Consider the following 22,948-nt stretch of genomic DNA (forward strand, 5'->3'; position numbering starts at 1 on the left):
CACCGCGATGAAGAGTGGCCCCCGCTCGCCGCAACTAGAGAAAGCCCTCGCACAGAAATGAAGACCCAACACAACCAAAAATAAATAAATAAATCAAAAAAAAAAAAAAAAAACTATTCTGTACAATACTCAAATGGTGGATAGGTGTCATTATACATTTGTCAAAACCCATAGAATGTACAACAGCAAGAATGAACCCTAATGTAAACTATGGGCTTTAGCTGATACTGATGTGTTAAGGTAGGTTCATCGATTTTAACAAATGGACCTCTCTGGTGAGGGATGTGAATAGTGCTGGAGGTTGGGCACATGTGGGGACAGAAGGTATATAAGAACTAACTCTGTGATTTCTGCTCAATTTTGCTGTGAACCTAAAACTTCTCTAAAAAATAAAGTTTATGAATTAAAAAAAGAGGTGATTGCAGGCCACCAGCCAGCAAGGGAAAGGGAAAGTCAAATATATGTAAATATATGTAAATATAAATATGTATATATGAAAATAAAGAATTCATTAAAAAATTAAAATCTAGAGGGTCAAGATAACCAGCTCTGCATATGGTGACAGCACTGGGGGGCATCAGTGTTTTCTATCACAATGTAATAATGAATAATCAATATTCATAATTATGATCTTAGTCAATACACAAATATTTATTAAGCTTTTTCCAGGTGACAAATATTGAAGGGAGAGGAGACGTGGTTTATGATGATGTTGGTCATAGATGCTTACGTAACTCTGGGCTTTTCTTCTGGTAGGAGTAGAAAAATTAAGATGTGCGGTGCAGTCATGCACAAAAAGGTAGAAAATTTCAGTGCCATAAGTTAGGTGTATATGGAGCTTGGGAGCTCAGCCTGAGACAGAGACAGTCTGTCTCAAGTGTGGGAAGTTGAAAGGTAATTAAGATTGAAATTAAGTGTACTATAGTAATTATGAGCATAGCTTCTGGAGTTCTACTTCCTGGGTTCAAATCCCAGCTCCACTACTTACTAGTTGTATGCCTTTGGGCAAGTTATTAAAGATTAAATGAGTGAAAACAGGCAAAGTGTTGAGAACAGTGCAAGAAAGGTTTGCTGTCAGAACTTAAATAGGAGGGGAATGAGTCCAAAAGATGTGTACAAAATGAGCAATGTGATCCACGTGGTCAGGCAATAATAAACAACTGCAGTGTATGTGTGCATGTCAGTAAGCTAAAAATAAGTCTAACAGTACAGGGGAAAGCTCACAAACTGAATGGTTAGAAACCAAATAGCAGTTGAGAGAACGTTCTTACAGACAAACACATGGGTTCAAACACCAGGTGTGGCCGAGCCATCTTAAGACGCTGAAACTCTCTAAATCTCATTTTCCCAGAAGCAAAATGGAGATACAAATATAATGCCTATGTTAAAGAATTGTTGTGAAAAATAAATGAGATATGGCCTGTAACACACACTGCTTGACAAAATTATTAAGAATTTTCTGGCTAACTAAAGGAAGAAAACTTCTTTGATTGCAACCACTTTATCAAAAAGACTTTTGAACTATATTTATCTGCTTTCAAGTCTTCATAGACTTGTAACCCTCATGGCTTGTTGTCTAGCTAGAAGATGACTTTTGTCAAAGAGATGGTCTTTCTCTGCCTCTTCATATGCTGCCCTGCTTTCTGGAACACTTATCCTCTGTCCTCCAAGATCAGCTAAATATCACCTGTACGTATCATTCCATTCTCACCATCACACTCCAATACAGAGAACCACTAATTCCTGAGTCACTTCAGTTCCCATAGTTCCTTATACTGACCACTATTATACTGACTATCATAGCACACATCTCATCGTACCTTAGTTAATCCCTTGTGCCCTTGCCGATCCCCTCTGTGTAATTCTTAAATACAGAGACTGTGCTTTGCTCATCATCTTTGTACACCTCACACCTTCACCTAGCCTGCCTCACTGTAAACATTCCAAAGTGTTTACTACACCCTCAACATGTTGTTTTGGAATGTTTAAACAGAGGGGATCGACAAAATAGACATTTCTCCAAAGAAGGCATACAGATGGTCAAGAGGCACATGAAAATATGCTCAACATCACTAATTATTAGAGAAATACAAATCAAAACTACAGTGAGGTATCAGCTCACACCAGTCAGAATGGCCATCATGAAAAAACCTACAAACAATAAATGCTGGCGAGGGTGTGGAGAAAAGGGAACCCTCTCGCACTGTTGGAGGGAATGTAAATTGATACAGCCACTGTGGAGAACAGTATGGAGGTTCCTTAAAAAACTAAAAATAGAACTACCATATGACCCAGCAATCCCACTACTGGGCATGTACCCTGAGAAAACGATAATTCAAAAAGACACATGCACCCCAATATTCACTGCAGCACTATTTATAATAGCCAGGACATGGAAGCAACCTGAATGTCCATTGACAGATGAATGGATAAAGAAGATGTGGTACAGACATACAGTGGAATATTACTCAGCCATAAAAAGGAACAAAACTGGGTCATTTGTAGAGACATGGATGGACCTAGAGACTGTCATACAGAGTGAAGTAAGTCAAAAAGAGAAAAACAAATATCATATATTAACGCATATATGTGGAATCTAGAAAAATGGTACAGATGAACCTATTTGCAAAGCAGAAATAGAGACATAGAACGTAGAGAACAAATGTATAGACACCAACGGGGGAAAGGAAGGGTGGGATGAATTGGGAGATTGGGATTGACATATATACATTACTATGTATAAAATAGATAACTAATGAGAACCTCCTGTACAGCACAGGGAACTCTACTCAGTGCTCTGTGGTGACCTAAATGGGAAGGAAATCCAAAAAAAGGGGGATATATGTATACATATAGCTGATTCACTTTGCTGTACAGCAGAAACTAACACAACATTGTAAAGCAACTATACCCCAATTTTAAAAAAAACCATAGTAACAGTAATTGGAACTGAACGTTTAATGCCAGGGTCTTTATTTCTACTTCACCCAATCTGTGAACCTTCATCACTGACATCTACATATTGTATGTATATTAGAAATACATGGTCAGAATAAAAACTTCAAGGCCTGGATTGGTTAAATTTCATTTAAAGGGTTTTACTCTGATTCATTTTTCTGATTCATCAAATGTGCAAAACTGGAAGTTAGCATTTGTTGTCCAACAGCGTCTTTAATTTAGAATGCTTAGACCCCTGAGTTAACTATTAGCATGATGTCATGGAGGAAACATTTCTGGAAAGTAATATTACTCATTCTCATCACCGATCTGCATTTAAGGGTTGAAATCTGAAGCTCGTTATTATGTATGTGGGCAATCACCTTGGGAAGTATTGACTTTGCACTGTCCTCATTCATTCTCAAATAATTCTTTTTTCCTAAAGAAATTTATCAGGGTTTAGAGGGACCTTTACATTAAAAACCTAAGATCACATTAGTGACAAATTCCAGTGTGCATGCACATGCCTGTGGGGTGTGTGTGTGTGTAGGGGGAGGACTTTCCCCTCAACACCAGCAACAATTCTCCAGACACCAACAGGGTGTCCTGCAATTCAACTCAATTCTGACACTATCTATCTGGAGACAGCATCAGATTGCACAGGTCAAGGACAAGACTGTTTATCCTCCACCCACCACTTCAAACACCAGCCAGCTGCAAGCCCAGGTTGTTATCTGTTTCTGATCAATAAGCTACAAACTGCAGGCTCTGGACGCCCTCCAGTTCAGAATGCCAACTGCAAGCCCAGGTTGTTACCTGTACTTCTGACCAACTGCCTATAAATTGAGGTTCCAATGACCCCCTTTTCAGGTTGGATTAAGTTGCTAGGGCAGCACTCAGAGCTCAGAGGAACATTTTACTTACTAAATCACGGGTTTATTATAAAAGGATGTAGCTCAGGAACAGCCAAATGGAAGAGGTGCATAGGGCAAGCTTGCCACTCTCCCCAAATCTCCACGTGGTCACCAAACCGAAGTTCTCCAAACCCTGTCCTTTTGGGGGATTTTTATGGAGACTTCATTACACAGTCATGATTGATTGAATGATTGGCAACTGGCAAGGGATTCAACCTCTAGCCCATCTCCCCTACCCAGAGGTTGAGGGGTGGGACTGAAAGGACCAACCATCTAATCACAGCTTGGCTCCACTGGCAACCAGCCCCCATCCTTAGGTGTTTTCCCAAAGTCACTCATCAACGTAACAAAAGGCACCTTTATTGCTCTTACCACTTAGGAAATTCCAAGGGTTTTAGGAGTACTGTACCAGAAATGGGGAAAAAGACCAAATACATATTTCTTAGTATAAATGACAATATCACAGGTCACAACTATCATTTTAATGAGAGTCCAGTTAAATTAAGTGCCTAAGTCTTTTTTAACGTCAGCTCTCCTGGTATCTTACTGGCATTTTTTATTCTTTTGAAACTAAAATATAACTTATTTAAAAGACTATAATATATCCTTACTAAATTTTCTTTGTTTCTAGTTGTTATTCTAAACTATAAAGATCTTTTTTAAATCATTGTTTTGCAAGCTCAGTACCCTACCAAAAAAAGGGGTAACATAAATCCAACAGGAGGTGAATTATTTGTTAAACAATGGTACACCAACATCATGGAAATGCAATACTTCTCGTTAGCTTTAGATGAGTTGTACGGTATAACAGACTCTGCCCAATTAATATTTTGGGTATGTATTGTCTCAAAAGAGTTACCAATTACCAAAAAAATATTGGAAATTCACAGCCTAAAAATTTGAACTGATGGCATAGATATTCTCAAATCTTTTATATCTGTCAAAGAAAAATTTCTACCAGATATGAAAAAATTAGTTTTTTGCCACAGCAAATGGTGCTCTGGTTGCTTTAGATCAAAATCTATATTTATTGGAATTTAAACAAGATACTCATGCTTTCCTCATTACTTCATTCCAGTGTGTGATACATATTGAAAATATTTTTGCTCACCTTTCAGAAAGAGTCTCTATGAAAAGTGTCATGCATACAGTTATTAAAATTGTTATATGTATAAAATATATATATTGCATATATATATGTGCAAATGCTAGAATTCATGACCAATTCATGGACTTCCTGAAAGAAATAATAAACAGTGAGTTTAATTATCTTGTGTTCTTTGCCAATGTTCATTGGCTGAATTGTGGACGATTCTTACAAGTATTTATTGTATTGTTAACTCCAATTCAAGACTTTATTGAAACAAAAGAAATGCCTTTCAAATATCCAATAATCAAAGAAAAAACTGAGGAGTTTGATTTATGTTTCCTCACTGGTATCACACTGCATATGAACCAGCTAAATTTTCAAATTCCAAGGAAAGAAAAAGCTTATTGTAACCTAGCTAGACAGGTAAGATAACTTATGTTAACATCAAAACTTACAAGTTTTATAATACTTATTTTTACACATTTTTCTAACATGAATCAACATAAAAAAGATTTTAATTGTAACTGACAATATTATATAAATTGGCTGCAAACACTACAGGAAAATTTGAACGATGCTTTCTTAACGTCGATAAATTTAAAATTGCTTTTCAACTTCAACAGTATGCCTTTGAAATTGATGTTAATAATACTGAGTTGGCACAAAAGTTAGTCAATTTATTAAACTTGAAAGACATATTTTTGAAAATTATATGCTTTTGCTTCAGAAGTTAGATCAAGTATTCTAAAACAGATAAAACAATTTTGTCAATGTGAATATAAATATTAAAGGAAAATGATTTTTTGGCACTTGATCTAAGTATTGAAAACTTTCAAATTTAGTTGGAACAATCTGGATATGTGAGTCTGTGTTTACTTTTTCAGTAGTAAATTTTATGAAATTTAAGTAGGGATCAAATAGAGCACTTGCGTTGAGATGTGCTGTAAGTATAAAACATACATCATATGTTAAAGGCTAAATTTAAAAAACTCATTAATAAAAAAAAAAACTCATTAATAATTTTATGCTAATTACACGTTGAAATAATACATGACTAAAATAAATATCACCTGCTCTTTTACTTTGTAATGAGGCTGCTAGAAAACTTAAAATGAGAATTACATATGTGGATAGCATTATATTTCTGTTGGGCTATGCTGATATTGAAGATAATTTGAACAGCAAGAATGATCAACATTCTAATTAACATGTATAGAATGCTGCATTTAACAACTGTGGAACACACATATTTTCATGTGCACATGGAATATTTACCAAAATTGATCACATGCTGGGCCCTAAAGCTAGTATCAATAATTTTCAAAGAATTTAAATTATCAAAAGTATGTTCTAAAGCTTATGAGTACATTTGCCATACATTTATAATAATGAAAACAGACAGGAGAAATACAAATATCCAATGTTAATATAATACTCAAAGAAACAAAATATCCCAGATGTACATATTATGCAGTCATTAAAATGGAAAGTATGAAGAACAAAAGCTACATGTGAGAAATAAATGTTGCATAAAAACGTAGAACTCAAAACAATATACATACCCACACACATGTAAAAGGTATGTATTTTAAAAATAAACGTATACAAAAGGAACTTAGAGGGTATTTTAGACACTATTTTCAGTAAAATTGTTAAAGACTATATTTTAACATTTTTTAAACATGTTTTTTATTATCTTGGAAGAGTGAGATCTTACCTAATGGTATTTCTGAAGTAAAAAAAAAAAAAAAAAAGTAAAGAATTGAAAGACACTATACCATGATGAATAGCACTATAATTTGAACTTTACAATTAGATTATTTTAAGGCTCAACATAATTGCTAATTTACACAGGTGAGATTTCTGAAATAATCATTCAGTATTTACTCACAAAAAACCAGAATTTTTAACACTGGAATCTAATAATGGGATTTGCTTTATAAGAAATCCATTAATAAAGTAACTGTTATGATTCATAAATTGATAAAATATATTTTCTTTAATTTCTGGGCCAATTGGTGGAGAGTTGAAAGGAATTTTCTCTTTTTCTTCTTTTTTTATTTCTTTATTTCTTTTTTAGAAAATAAAATAGGAGCTACTTTTAGAAAAAAAGAAAATGAACCATTCCGGTTCATTTGGGTTCATTACATGCAGAAATAGGATAGGAAACAAGCCATTTTAGAAACTGACACTTTCCTTTATATTTGCACGTTCAGTACTTGTTTCACAAAGACCAAGAATGTGTGAATATTGTCCACCAGTTGGCTGATTTAGAAGAGCTGTACTCTACAAAGTCCCTAGTAGCCTAGACTTTTAATTGGACGCTAAAAAAATAACCCTTGCAGTAATCAGGAAGTTCAATATTATAAGTAAAAAGGATAATAAGCAAGGAGCCATCAAAAAGCTATATTTATTTAAAGAGCAAAGATTAAATTGGCTTACTACGGAGAGTAAAGTGAATTACAGTAAACTTCCGCAGATCACCCGGCTCCCATTGACGCATTGGAAGAGACTTTGAAGCAACAACCAAAGAACACTTTTCTTTTCTCCCTCTAACTTCAGAATGATGAAAATCACAGATTGCTCTATTTTCTAAATTCCCCTCTGTCTGACCTTGCTTTTTTATCAATATTTTTCCTAGCCTTATTTTTTAATTTATATTTTTATTTTGTTGTCTTCTTCCTTTAAGCTACCTCAAAACCTTTGTGAAATAGCATGATCAGTAGTGAAGGAAAAATTCAAAATAAATAGGTCAAATTATTAAATTTGCCTACTTGATTGTCAAGATCCTGTAACATAACTTATTAATGCTGCTTCTCACTAAACTATTCTTCATTTTCTCTCTTCTTAACTTGTAATTTACAGTACAAGTTAATGAATATGGTGATCTTCACCATAATGGTTGACGCCTCCTCTTGAATTCATTCATTCATTTTTATTCACAAATGTAGGAGGCTTAGTTGAAAGCCATAAAGAGTACCGTCCTGGCCACTGGCCTCCTGTACTGGGAGGGTACCAACGCTATGACCTCTGGGCTCTATGTATCCCTTATTCATTCTTCACTGCTCTTGGGGTCTGAGCATTAGGTGAGGAGGGGAGAGTCAGGCTGGAGCTCACTGAATAAGCAGTCATCACATGTAGACTGGTGGGACTGGACACCTTATACAGCAGAGTTAACAAAGAGTAGAACGAAGGTATGCTTACAGCACATCACAGGATCAACTGAACCAGATTTCCAGTGAAACAACAGAAAAAAAAATCAAAGTGGAGACAAGACTCGTTGTTGACTTTGAATCAGAAGATAATGCCTGGAAATTAGTATTCTAATAAAGAATAGGGGAATGTCATATGAGTGCCTGAATAACTTTTAGATATCCCTGACTTGCACAACACCATCAAGAAAGTGATAAATAATAATAGTGTTTCTATTTATAAGATGGCAAGATTAGTGCTGCCTGGCATGATAAAAAGGTCTAAAGGGCAATTCTGAACATCTCTCTGCTAGTGACACGTACACAGTTTCACTAATTACTGTCGATTCTGCAGCCAAGACGTTTGTAGACTTCTCTTCTCGTGATTCCAGGCAGAGTACAGAAGCAAGGACATCTTTTTGCAGTGTGCTGTGCCTTTCTTTATGGCCTCAAAATTGACTAAGATTCAAAAGCCAACTTTTAACCTCTCTTCAAAGGCATTTGTGAGTCTACAGTTAGAACAGTAATCTTGCGTTCCTGAATCAGCAGATACCAGATCCACTTTATCATAGTGTCAATACTCTCATCCTTGCCTTCTTGGATTTCCATAAAACTTGCTATGAAGGCAAACAAATCAAAGTGGACTGCTCCCTAAAGAAGGCCAAGCACATAAAAGTATTGATAACAGTGTCAAGTAAATTGACAAGATGCTCCAACATACGCTCATTCATTAAAAGGCACCAACATTTCTCTTAAATCTTTGGTTATCATCTTCATAGTTAGTAACCTGGCTAAAAACTGTCATACTTGGGAGGAGATCAGAAGTTGCCTTTTGGTGCTCCAGACATATATACTGAACACTAGCTGGATTTTTTTCTAAAGTGTAATATAAATCCTTACACAAAGTAAAATACCAAAATTAATATAAATAGTATGAATTAATATTAGCAAGAACAGCTTAAAGCAAAGATGCATAATTATACCAAATCACAGACCCAGAAGACATAAAACAATAATTTCATCTGGTCCAAAATGCTAAAGATAATTATTCATGTTTTTTTTTTCTCTGAAACATGCTTACTAAAGTCATGGCCAACTATTAATTTTTGTCTTTAATACTTTGAAGGAAAAAACTACTTTGAAGGAATAGGAGTGGATTGATTGTCCTTATAAGGCCTCTATAAGGTTTTCCAAAGCATGCTCCATGGTTGATATTCTTAGATGGACTTACACCTTCCCAGAAGTAGCTAAAGCCATGGAAAGGATTTATAAAACACTCTCTTGCTGCTGACACATGAAGTCCACTAAAATCTGCTTTCCCCTGACTGACACATATTTCTTCTTGAAGTTTAAATGTATAAAAATCCTGAAAGATATATGATTTCTAAAGATAAATGGGCCAAAATATATATCAACTCTGGCAGCCACCGATGGTGCCACTGACACCCTTCTACAGAGAAGCAGCATGCCTGGACACCCTCCCACAATTGTTTCTGTACTGTGCCAATATTGCTGACATGAAAATAGGCCACTTTTATAACAGTAATGATATTATAGAATTGGCAACTAACTTTTTAAAGCCAGAAACTTGCTATACACTTTGGTATGGATACTGTTAGGTTTTTTTTCACCTTATTGAGATACAACTATATATAACATTGTATAAGTTTAAGATGTACAACATGATGATTTGATACACACATCTTCAGTTTCTTTAACTGAAGATAATATAACCAAAAAGAAATAAACAACCAAAAACAGACTGGAGATGTTTCATGACCTCACTGAATCTCAGTTTCCTCATTAGGGACTTAAATACATTCCTTTATGTTTTATTTCTTCAACCATGCAAAAATCCTGATGAAAAGTTTTCTGAACTATCAGGACATGAAGTCCAGTACACTAATTAGCAGTTCTGCAAACTGCATGTTGGAATAGTAAGTCAAATTATGTTTTATCTTTTGTGTTAGACTGAATAATGGCTTCCCAAAGATGCCCATGTCCTAATGCCAGGAACCTGTGAATATATTACCGTACATGGCAAAAGACATTTTGTAGATGTCATTAAGTTAAGGATCTTGATCTGGAAAGAGTATCCTGGATTATCCAGGAAGAACCAACGTAATCACAAGGCTTCTCATAGAGGGAGGCAGGAGGATCATAGACAGAGAAGATATGCTGATAGAAGCAGAGATCAAAGAGAAGAAAATGTGAAGATTCTTCACTCCTGGCTTTGAAGATGGAGGAAAGGACCACCAGCTAAGGAATGCAGGCAGCCTCTAGATGCTGGAAAAGGCAAGGAAACAATCCTCCTGTAGAGCATCCAGAAGGAATGCATCCCTGCTAACATCTTGATTTTAGGACTTCTGCCATCCAAACTATAAGATAATACATTTGTGTTCTTCTAAACCACTAAGTTTGTGGCATTGTTACAGCAGCAATATATCTTTCAACACTAATTCCACTCAAATAATCTCACATTGGGTGATGCAGCATTCTACACAGCTGGTAGTTAAATTCTTTGGAAAGCAATTGGCAATATATGTCAACAGACTGAAAATGGTCACATAATTTGATCCAGTGGTACCCCTTCTAAGACTCTATTCCAAAGAAATAACCACAAATTTAGACAATGTTCATCCTGGTACTATTCATAATTACAAAAACAAAATTTGAAATAGCATAAATGTCCAATGATAAGGGTGTGGTTACATAAATTATGTAGCATGTGAATTATCTATGAAACATTACACAGCAATTTAAAATATATTCGAAGAAATGTTAATGACATAGGAAAATCATTATGGAATAATAATAATAATAATAATAATAATACACAACTTACATGTGCAGTACATCCTCACTGCATTGTTTTAAAAATGTCTCTATTGGAGTAAAATGACAATCAACAGAAAATAAAATAAAACTTAGAGAATGATTACTCTCTAGATGAGTAATTTAACTTTTCAAACTCATGTCTTTGTATGTTTCCCAAATTTTCCATAATGAGCGTGTATTACCTTTACAATTAGTAAAAGAAAAATAAATAAATAAATTACACTATGTTGTTAACCCACACCACAATTCAATATGGAAACAGATTACTAATGAGAAAGGGACCCTCTAACATATAAGAGGAAACAGTCACTCTAAAAGGAATCAAAGGGGTTCACTCCAACAATAAAACCAGGTCCCCAACACCTCTCTGGAAGGAGGGTACACATGCTTGATACCCCAGCTTCTGCAGCTGCTGCCTGATGGATGGGTCTCGCCTCCGACTGCCTGGCTCTGATAGCCAATGGGGCTGGTATTCACAAGTCCCACAGGACTGAAACATAGTAAGCAAACATAGTAAGTAAACATAGAAGCAGTTCTTAATTGGTGCAGGTACAAGCGCTTGCAGAGGCTATGCCCCTGGGGCTCAGCATAATGGGAACAGGCAAAAACACAGATCTCTCAGTTTTTCCCTGAAAGGGGCTTGATTGCACACTTTATATGCTGCTGACTGAGAGTCTGACTTCTAATTAGCATACATCGAAGGGCTGGCTGTGATCCTCCCTGGAGCCCAGGGGAGCCAATGGGCACTTCCATCACCATCTCCCTCCTGCTCGCTCCAACAATAAACCCAAGTTGCCAGTACCTCCCTAGAAGGAGCTTGTCTACACATCTAGCACCCCAACTTTTATGCTGCTGCCCCAGGACAGATCATCAAATCACCCAGCTCTAACAGCCAATAAGGCTTCCATTCATGAGTCCCACAAGACTATAACAAACAAAGAAGCAGTTTTTAAACAGGGGCAGAAGCACCCCCTGTGGCTATACACCTGGGTCCAGCAAGCAAGGAGCAAGCAGAAATGCCCATCTCCCAGTTACTCCCTGGAAGGAACTCCCAGAAGCACAAGGAATACCAAATAAAATTAATATGAAGACCAAGACACATTATAATTAATTTGTCAAAAGTTAAAGACAAAGAGAGATCTTAAAAGCAGCAAGAGAAAAACAATTTGTTACAAGAGAACCTCTATGAGACTATCATCAGATTTTTCAGCAGAAATTTTGCAGACCAGAAGAGAGTGGGATGATATATTACAAGTGCTAAAAAGGAAAAAACTGCCAACCAAGAATAATCTACCTGGCCAAAGATGTCCTTCAGAATTGAAGGAGAGAAAAAGAATTTTCCAGAAAAACAAAAGCTGAATGAGTTTATTACCATTAGACATGCCATACAAGAAATGTTAAAGGGACTTCTTCAAACTGAAACAAGAGGATGCTTATTAATAACATGAAAACCTATGAAAGTATAAAACTCACTAGTAGAGGCAAATATATAGTTAAATTTAGAACATCTAATATTGCAATGGTGGTACATTATACTTATAACTCTAGTATAAAAGTTAAAAGAGAGAAGTACTAAAATTAACTATAACTGCACTAATTTGTTAATGGCAATGCAATATTAAAAGATTTAAATTGTGACATCAAAAACAAAATGTGGGAGGGAGGGTATAAGAGCATAGATCATTTGTGTGCATTCAGTGTTAAGTTGTTATCAGCTTAAAATAAACTATTATAATTATAAGGTGTTTTATGTAAGTCTCATGGTGACCACAAAGCAAAACCTGTAGTAAGTACATAAAAGAGAAAGAGAAAGGAATCTAAGCACATAACTACAGAAAATCATCAAATCACAAAGGAAGAGAGCAAGAGAGGAGCAAAGGAACAAAGGAATTATTCAATATAAAACAGCCAGAAAACAATTGACAAAATGGCAATAGTGAATTCATATCTATCAATAATTACTTTAAAGGTAAATGGACAGGGGCTTCCCTGGTGGTGCAGTGGTTAAGAATCTGCCTGCCAATGCAGGGGACACGGGTTCGAGCCCTGGTCTGGGAGGATCCCACATGCCGCGGAGCAACTAAGCCCGTGAGCCACAACTACTGAGCCTGTGCGTCTGGAGCCTGTGCTCCGCAACGGGAGAGGCCGCGACAGTGAGAGGCCCGCACACCGCGATGAGGAGTAGCCCCCGCTCGCCACAGCTGGAGAAAGCCCTCGCACAGAAACGAAGACCCAACACAGCCAAAAATAAATATAAATAAATTAAAAAAAGAAAAAGGTAAATGGACAAAATTTCCCAATCAAAAGATAGAATGACTACCAGGATAATATACAAGACCCAATTACATGCTACAAAAGACTTGCTTCAGTTTTAAGGACACATGTAGGCTCAAAGTGAAGGGATGCAAATGGAAACCAAAACAAAGCAGAGGTAGCTATATTTATATCAGACAAAATAGACTTTACGCCAAAAACTGTAACAGGAGACAAAGGAGGTCATTATATAATGATAAGGGGTCAATTCATCCACAGGATATAACAATTGTAAAACTTTATGCACCCAACATTGGAGCACCTCAATATATAAAGCAAACATTAACAGATCTGAAGGGAGAAATAGACAGCAATACAATAATAGTAGAGGACTTTAGCACCCACTTACAACAATGGTTAGACCATCCAGACAGAAAAATTAGTTAAAAAAAAAATTGGACTTACACTGCATGTTAGATCAGATTGCTTTAATAGATATACACAGAACATTCCATCAGCTGCAGCAGAATATACATTCTTCTCAAGCACATGTGGAGCATTCTCCAGGATAGGTCAAATATTAGTCTACAAAACAAGTATTAGTAAGTTTAAGAAGGTTGGAATCATATGAAGCATCTTTTCTGATCACAATGGTACAAAGCTAAAGAAGTCAATCACAAGAAGAAAACTGGAAAATTCCCAAATATGTGGAGATTAAATAACATGCTCCTGAACAACCAATGGGCCAAAGAATAAATCAAAAGAAAAATCAAAAAATATCTTGAGACAAATGAAAATGGAAACAGAACATACCAAAACTTATGCAATACAGCAAAAGTAGTTCTAAGAGAAAAGTTTAAAGTGACAAATGCCTACATTAAGAAAAAAGATCTCAAAAAAAAAGGAAGATCTCAAATAAACAACCTAACTTTACTAATAAAATAAAATGAAATAAAAGGAATCAAGGAATAATCATCTGCACATTAGGAATTACAACATATTTTCAAAATATAGTGATACCTAATCAGTCAGGGGAAATAATATGTTTCACATATGTAATGTTTCTGAGTAATTGAAGCCATTCATTTTATATCCTCGCTATTTCAGAGATCTTCATTTTTTATGGTGGAAATTTGTGGATCATGTATTATATAGTTCTACCCATCATTCGATTAGAAGTCAATATGCATGATTTGTAGGATAATTTGACATTAGGCACATCACTGGAGCTTTTTGTATTTCTGACCCTTACCTGTAAACTGGAAATAAAGATTTATACTCTGTCTGCACACAAGGTATTTGTGAGGGTCAAATGAGATAATATACGTTAAAGCATCTTCAAAACTGAAAAGTACTGTACAAAAATAAGAAATGTTAGCTACTATATTCTAGGTGATTCAGGGCTATTGTTGTAAACATCAATATTTGTTGGATGCTGGAATAAGTGATATCTTGTGAATCGTCTGACTTCTCAGTGCTACTTATTCCTCACTTTGTAGGGCAATTATGCCATGGCTTTTGTGAGTTCTGGAGTCTTCTTTTTAGAATCTAGGCTGTGATTATTAAATAAATATAAAAGGAGCAAAATATATGCACACACATAGATATATGTATATATACACACACATACACCCTCTTTTTTGGTTATTATCAACGTTTTAATTATATTAAAAAGGCAGCAATTCTCCTTTTAAAGAATCAGTACTCTATTTTTTTTTTAATTAATTAATTTATTTATTGGCTGTGTTGGGTCTTCGTTTCTGTGCGAGGGCTTTCTCTAGTTGCGGCAAGTGGGGGCCACTCTTCATCACGGTGCGCAGGCCTCTTCGCTATCGCGGCCTCTCTTGTTGCGGAGCACAGGCTCCAGATGCACAGGCTCAGCAACTGTGGCTCACGGGCCCAGTTGCTCCGCGGCATGTGGGATCCTCCCAGACCAGGGCTCGAACCCGTGTCCCCTGCATTGGCAGGCAGACTCTCAACCACTGTGCCACCAGGGAAGCGCCTATTTTTTGTATACTTAAAACTTTGATCATAAATTGTAAAACTGCCTACCCTGTATCCTCTTGTCAGGGAAAAAATGTAGGTTCCAATTTATTGTCCTGTGAGACTTTTCTTCTTCCCCTGGCCACCCAAATTCAGTTCTCTAGTACTTGTGTTTCTTCTGTACACATGGACTCAGTTCTGAGAAGAGAAGGTATGAGAGAAATAAAATGAATATTTTATTTGCACTTTCTGAGTCATTTTGATTCATACAGGTAAGAGTCAGGGTTTAAATTAGGCAATTTCTGGCTGGACAAGTTATGCTGTTTCTAAAATGAAACATGGAGAATGGAGGTGTGACAATAGTGTAAAATGACCGATCATCAGCCACAATTAGACTTTCTCAATCGCCTGCCAAGTGCTTGACAGGCCTGGGCACAGGGCTGCACAGCCCCTGATAAAGACTTCCTTGACTTCTGGTAATCTTCCTCAGTTACTGAAAACTATTGATCCTGTTTCCACACATCTCAATCTTAATTGGCTTCTCCTCAAGTATCCCCATGGACACCACGACCAACCCGACCTGTAAAATAAGCAGAGTTGATTCCTATTAATATTTTCTCTCATCGAAGTTAAAGAGTCAAGACACCACCAACTGAGGCAACTTTTAATTTGTTCTTAAAATAGGACAAACGTTTCCAGATGACCCACTCATATGAGTCCCTATTTTTGAGAGTGATTCAGCAGTATAATTGGAATCCAGAGAGATGGTGGTACAGGGCAAGACCTAGACGAAAAAAGAAAAAAATCATAGAAGAAACCAAATAGGCCATATGGGTTTTGAAATCAATTAATATAAATCCCTAATCTATCACTTTTTAGCTATTTGTGATTATCTATAAAAATGGAAATATAAAATACAGACACTAAATTCTCAATATCTTAACCTTAAGAATGCAGGAAAGAACTTCCATTATTGGCCATTGGCATTTCTGACTGCCATGTATATATAATCTGCATAAAAACAGTAATAATAAATTTTAAAATCCAAAATGCCTATAGGAAAACAATACAAGGCAACAGAAATCAATCTCTGTTTTTGGCTTTTGATTTGCTGATACTTTATGAAAGTCAAACTCAAGAAGAATAACAGAAGATAAATTTCAATAATCTCCATCAAAGCCTATATCCCTCAGGACAGCGCTGGCTTTATGTATAATGATATTTTCCACGGTTTTCTCATTGAGTCAGCTTCAAGGGTAGACTGTGTTTCATTCCTTTGTTGCATGTACTGTAGCTCCTGAACAGAGCTAGGCCGTAGTAAACACCCAATATCAACTGAGAAGGAAGAACTTGGGATTCTATTTTTCTCAGTGCCACTGAATGCTTCCCTATGACAGTAATGTAAACTTTAGTACTTTGGCAAATACAATCAGTTAGGTTTGCCCTCTGCTTTTTGAACTTCATGCTTTACTGTTGTAGAAACAAGGGGATGTCTTCAGCCCTCATCATTATGGGTGAAGAGAGGTGCAATTGACATCACACCTGCTTCTCCAGAAATCTTCCAGGACATCAGGAAGGTGTCCAGATGGAACCCACACCCTTGGGGTAATGCCTAGCCCCCAGTGGAGTAAGGAAGAACTGACATACTTGGTTTAAGAACATACCTCCCTTAGCCTTCTACCTACCTATTCCCATCTTCGGAGGCAAAGAGAAGAGTGCTTAAGAATGCGGGCATCTTGAGGAAGCTAGAAAAGGTAAGGAAATGTATTCTTCCCTAGGCTTCCAAAAAGGGACCCCGTCTTGCTGACATTTGACTTTAGCTCCATGGCATTCGAGACCTCTGACCTCCAGAACTGCAATATATAAAATTCTGCTGTTTTTAAATTTTATTTATTTATTTATTTATTTATGGCTGTGTTGGGTCTTCGTTTCTGTGCGAGGGCTTTCTCTAGTTGCGGCAAGCGGGGGCCACTCTTCATCGCGGTGTGCGGGCCTCTCGCTGTCGCGGCCTCTCTTGTTGCGGAGCACAGGCTCCAGACGCGCAGGCTCAGTAATTGTGGCTCACGGGCCTAGTTGCTCCGCGGCATGTGGGATCTTCCCAGACCAGGGCTCGAACCTGTGTCTCCTGCATTGGCAGGCAGATTCTCAACCACTGTGCCACCAGGGAAGCCCAAAATTCTGTTGTTTTAAGCCACTAAATTTGTGGCAACTTGTTATAGTAGCCACAGATAACTGACATCCATGCCTATCAAGTCCAGCCCATCTTTCATCCCTACCCTGCCCTGCTGCTATCAGTGAGCATATTTCCTACTTTCTGCTTCTTGTGTATATATGTTTTTAGCAAATACATATATGTCTAATTTTTCTTTCTTGTTTATGCAAGAGATTCCTTACTATATACAATCTCTACCCTTGGCTTTTTTTTTTTACTTAACAGCTTACATTCTTGTTCCTTGTTACCCCTGCACAGGACTCCACAGTGAGGATGTTCCAGAACTCATTCAACCAGTTCTTAAATGGTCAACGTTTATGTGGATTCCAAACTTTGCTAATAAGAATAGAGCTTCAATGAGTAACTTTATGAATATGGCGTCTAATATTTAGGGAGGTGCTTTATCACACTAGATTCCTAGAAATATTTCCCTACAGGGAAAATAGTAAAAGCATGTGCCCTTTTGTTAAATAGTGCCAAATCCCCTCCATAGAGGTCACACTACTTTTCACTGCAACCAGCAATATACACTAGTACCTATTTCTTCACAGCCTCTCCAAAAACGTGTGTTGTCAAACATTTGTATTTTTGCCAATCTAATAGTTGGGAAATGGTTTCTTAGTGTGGTTTTTAATTTTCATTTCCCTTACTATGAGTGACAGTAAGCCTATTTTTCATATGTTTAAGGACTGTAAGTGTTTTTATCTGTGAGCGTTTTTATATCTTTCGCCCATATTTTTATATAGTTTAAAATTTTTTTTCTTAATTTTTAAAAATTCTTTGCATGTAAGGGAGCCTTGAACAGAGCTATCTTCTACTGCTTCAGTTAAGTGCCATTTTAAAAATAAACCACGCCCTTTTTATCTTCTTCTGATTCTGTTATGCTTGCTTGTTTCAGTAGGGACTTTTGTTCAACTGATTCCTATTTTCCTTTACTTTCAGGCCCCAAGAGACTCTTCCCCCTCTACAGATCTCTCTCTCCCCAGAACCAGGGCTTTCCCAAGACCGTCGCCTCTGCTCCAGCACACCTCATAGGCCCTTCCCTTGACTGATACCCAAAGGACCAGTTCTCTGTTTCACTGGGCTTCAGGCTGATCCCCTTCCTTTTGGGGTTAAGTCCTAGTTGACGTGATCTGTGCCCTTCGGCTACTGGGATCCCACTGCCCTCCTCTGTCTTCTGTGCAAATCCCTCCTCACTGTTCACCCTAAGGCCGGCTCTGGAGGACACTTTGATAGTCTTGAATGAATGTTTCCTTACTGATAGGTAAACTGAGGTTTGCAGTACTGTCTCTAAATATGATTGTGAGCTAGGGGTGATTGCATTTGGTCTCCTTGTTGATCTGTATGATTTGGGAGAGAATGTATGAAGACATTCATATTTACATCAGCATTTACAAGATTCTGGTATGTATTAAGCTCTAAGTAAATGTTAGCAGTTATCATTAATTTTATTAACTAGAGGGTACATGGACATTGAAGAATAAGTATTGGAAAAATTAGATTGCTATGGGCAAAAACTCATAAAACTGGATGCCTGCCTAATATCACAGTGTCCAAGAATGGGTTATAGATCAGGGTTTCTCAACCTTAGTACTCTTGACATTTGGGGCCAGATTATTCTTTGTTCTGGGGGCTGTCCTGTACCTCTACTCACTAGATGCCATAAGAAACCCATTCCTGCAAGTCGTGACAATCAAATTGTCTCTAAGTCATTGCAAATGTCCCTCAGAGGCAAAGTTACTCCCCAGTTGAGAATCATTTCTACAAATTGAATAAATACCTGAATGTAAGGGAATATCTTTGTGACCAGGGGTACAAAAGAATTTCTTTAAACAAAACTTCAAACACAAAAACATAAAGCAAAACATTGATGAATTTCATTACATTCGTTACTCAGGTTACTTTGTTGACAATTGGACTGAAATGGGACAAGAACCAAATCAGAAGAACCGATTAGGTAGTCCTTTAACTAGTGCCCAAGGTCACACAGCAGGGGACCAGAATTCAGATCTGTGTTGTCTTATCTTATACACGTGTTCTTTACCTCTACTTGCTATGTTTCTGGAGAGTTAACATAAGAAAGGTTGTAGGCTGGTGAAAGGCCTAAGAGAATTAAGTTAGCTCAGGCCCCTGTCAAGTTCCCTTGAAATAGGTAATGAGATTAAGTTGAGCCTCTAGACTCAGGTATTTTAAAGTTACAAATAATATGGATGGAAATATGGATGGAAAAATCTGAGCACAATGTGGTCACATTTTTATGCCAAGAGGAAGAGACCCGTGGCTGATGAGAGAATTGGACTTCCTCAATGACCAGCAGAGAATCAGGTTAGAGGATGAGAAGGTTGAAGCTGTGCTTTTGTAGATGAGTCATATAACAACAGCAAGAGGGAGGCAGCTCTTGGGACCATCTGAACGGGGCCCACTATCTGAGATGCGGCCCCTGTTCAAATGCCATAGCAACCAGCCTGCCCCTCCAGTGTCCAGGGACTTCTGTGGAGCCTCAGCCAGAGAACTACATGAACTGTGGAGGGTAGACTTGCCATCCTTTTTTCTATACTGTGCATGCTTCATTACCTTGCCAATTTTTTTTATTGTAGTAAAACCCACATAGCATAAAATGTATCATCTTAACATTTCAAAGTATAAAGTTCAGTAAGGTTAAGTATATGTACAGTGTTGTGAAACGACAATGTTTTCATCTTGCAACTGAACCTCTATGCCCATTAAATAACAACTCCCTTTTCCCCTCCCCCAGCCCCTGAGAGCCATCTCTCTGCTTTCTATTTCTATGAATTTTACTACTTTAAATACCTCATATAAGTGGAATCATACAGTGTTCGATTTTTGCAACTGGTTTACTTCATTTAGCATAATGTCCTCAAGATTCATCCATGTTTTCACATGTGACAGGATTTCCTTCCATTTCAAGGCTGTATAGTATTCCTTTGTGTGTATGTATCACATTTTGCTTACCCATTTATCCATCAATGGATATCTGGGTTGCTTCCATCTCTTGGCTACTGTGAATAATGCTGTTATAAACATGGGTGTACGAATATCTCTTTGAGATCCTGTTTTCAATTCTTTAGGATATATGCCCAGAAGAGGGATTGCTGTTCATATGGAACTTTTATTTTTAATTTTTGATGAACCTCCATACTATTTTCCATAGCCATTGCACCATTTTACAATTCCAGCAACAGTGCACAGGGTTCCAGCTTCTCCACATGCCCAGCAACATTTGTTACATTCTGTTTTTCTTGATAGCGGCCATCCTAATGGGTGTGAGGTACCTTGCACTTTTGACTAGATCATGTCTGTCCAGACAGGTTCAGATTTTCTCTGTAGAAGAGGTCTAGCAGTGCTATCTGGTTAAAGCAATGCTACTATACTTAATATGAGGTTGGGAAAGGTTAATTGTCCATAGCTAACATCAGGAGAGTAGAGGTCTGATAAATTTGACGGGGTAAGGCTTGAACGGAGTGAAGGTTCCCCCAGCTACCTGTTGCACCACCCCTGGCTAATGATTCCTAGGCAGGTCTTACTGGTTACCTGTTTTCTATCATAGGTCCTTGTGATAAAATGCTGTATTCCTGAATGTTTATTCGTGGAGTTCTTTTTCCACTGTATTATTTGGTAATCTCTATGAACAATTTCAACCTTTGTTTAATCGTTTGATCACAATTAGCCTCATGCCATGCTTGGAGGATAGTACTTCTCTTTTTAGGGACTAGCTAGAGGTTTATGTCATTTCAAGTCATTCGCTGTAAGATTTCAGCCACCAGGTGGCACTGAAGTGTTTAATTTATACAAATCAATCATTTTCACTGTTGGTTTGCCAAGTTTTAAACTAATTTGCCTGTGAATTATTTATGATTATGTAGCTACAGCTACTCTATTAGCTTCCTATCACTGCTGTAACAAATTACTATAAATTCATTGGCTTAAAACAATACAATGTATTATCTTACAGTTCTGCCTGTCAGAGGTCCAAAGTGGGTCTCACTACATTCAAATCAAAGCATCAGCAGGGCTACATTCCTTCTGGAAGCTCTAAGGGAGAATTCGTTTCCTTGTCTTTTCCAGCTTTATAGAGCCTGCCTGTATCTTTTTAAATTTATTTATTTATTTATTTGTTTATTTTTGGCTGCATTGGGTCTTTGTTGCTGCGCGTAGGCTTTCTCTAGTTACAGCGAGCGTGGGCTACTCTTTGTTGCGGTGCACGGGCTTCTCATTGCGGTGGCTTCTCTTGTTGCAGAGCATGGGCTCTAGGCATGCGGGCTTCAGTAGTTGTGGCTCACGGGCTTAGCTGCTCCGCGGCATGTGGGATCTTCCCGGACCAGGGCTCGAACCCGTGTCCCCTGCATTGGCAGGCGGATTCTTAACCACTATGCCACCAGGGAAGTCCTGCCTGTATCTTTTTAATAGTAATATCAGTATAGGAATGTCTCTCCCCATAGAACCCTTTGTACAATCTTATTACATTCAACATACAGATGGCCCTAACCACTAATCCTCCATGAACCTTAGGTTGGATCATGGAATTAAGTGACTAAAGTAGTTCAAGAACAGAATTTATCTTCTCCGTAATTCATTACTGTGAAAATTCTTGTTATCCAGATAGAGTTCTTTGCTCTCTTGCACCAGTTTCCAGATCCAGTTTTAACTTTCATTCCTGCAGCAGATCCCTTGCTCTGAAACCCTGTCCATTTTCCTATCTTGGGACAAGGTCAAACCCCTAGAAGGACATTGGAAGTCCTCCTCTAACTCTTCCTCTTCAGTCTAGTGAAAGCCCTAGGTCCTTGATTCCACTTTTCCAGTCCACACCACCGCCCCACTTGCTGCAGAGTCAAAAGCACCTCCACAGGAAAAGCAATGCACTCACATCCCATCACCAGACAGATGGAGGGATGGGGAAGGGAACGAACATTTCTCAGATGTCTACCATGTGTTAGACACGGGGGCAGGGCCTTTCATAGACATCCTCTTCTTTGCTCTCCACAATACCATAAGACATGTTTCATAGAACCATTTTGTGGATGAGAAAAGTAAGAGACTCCTAGAGACCAAATGGCTTCCCCTCGTCACCCATTAGGATGTGGAAAGGTAGAACGGAAACACACACGTCTCCAAATCCTGTCTTCTTTCCACTGGCCCACATGGCTTATGTATAAAGGGTATCAGAGCCTCAATCCACGCTTCCCCTACTCCAAATTCCCCAGGCCCAGAGCCTGAGATGTTCATGTCTTCTCTCCCTGAGTTTCACCATCCATTCATGTGTCTAAACAAAGGTTCTATCTACTGTCCTAAAATGTCCTCTGTATACACTTGATCGTTCCCTGTTAAATGAGTTTCAACATTCTTCATTTGTTTTTATCAGCTAAGAGCTTTTCTTTGCTGGCTCATCGTATCCTGTATTGAGGACTCCTAAATCTTAGCAGAAGATTTAAGAGGAAGTTGTGGGAACGGGGCAGGATATGAGTTCCATTATCTGTTGCCTCTTTTAGTGATGCCACTTCTTGACTGACTG

At 37.7% G+C, this 22,948-nt stretch overlaps 1 protein-coding gene across 2 annotated transcripts in view; it reads right to left on the bottom strand.

Moving 5' to 3' along the window:
* Positions 1 to 15,259: 15,259 nt before the first annotated feature.
* The window catches only part of LOC118904406 (adhesion G protein-coupled receptor F4-like), a 31,926-nt gene continuing 24,237 nt past the window's right edge, over positions 15,260 to 22,948 (bottom strand). Inside the window, exon 12 of one of the 2 annotated variants that reach the window (XM_036870473.1) lies at positions 15,260 to 15,404. Coding sequence is in view for 1 of the 2 variants with exons in the window: in XM_036870481.1 (XP_036726376.1) it covers positions 15,399 to 15,404 (6 nt within the window). In the remaining variant the exon portion in view is untranslated. The remainder of the gene's footprint in view (positions 15,405 to 22,948) is intronic. The other variant, XM_036870481.1, reaches the window with a different exon arrangement.

This window comes from Balaenoptera musculus, chromosome 11 (genome assembly GCF_009873245.2).
Source record: "Balaenoptera musculus isolate JJ_BM4_2016_0621 chromosome 11, mBalMus1.pri.v3, whole genome shotgun sequence".
Taxonomy (NCBI): domain Eukaryota; kingdom Metazoa; phylum Chordata; class Mammalia; order Artiodactyla; family Balaenopteridae; genus Balaenoptera; species Balaenoptera musculus.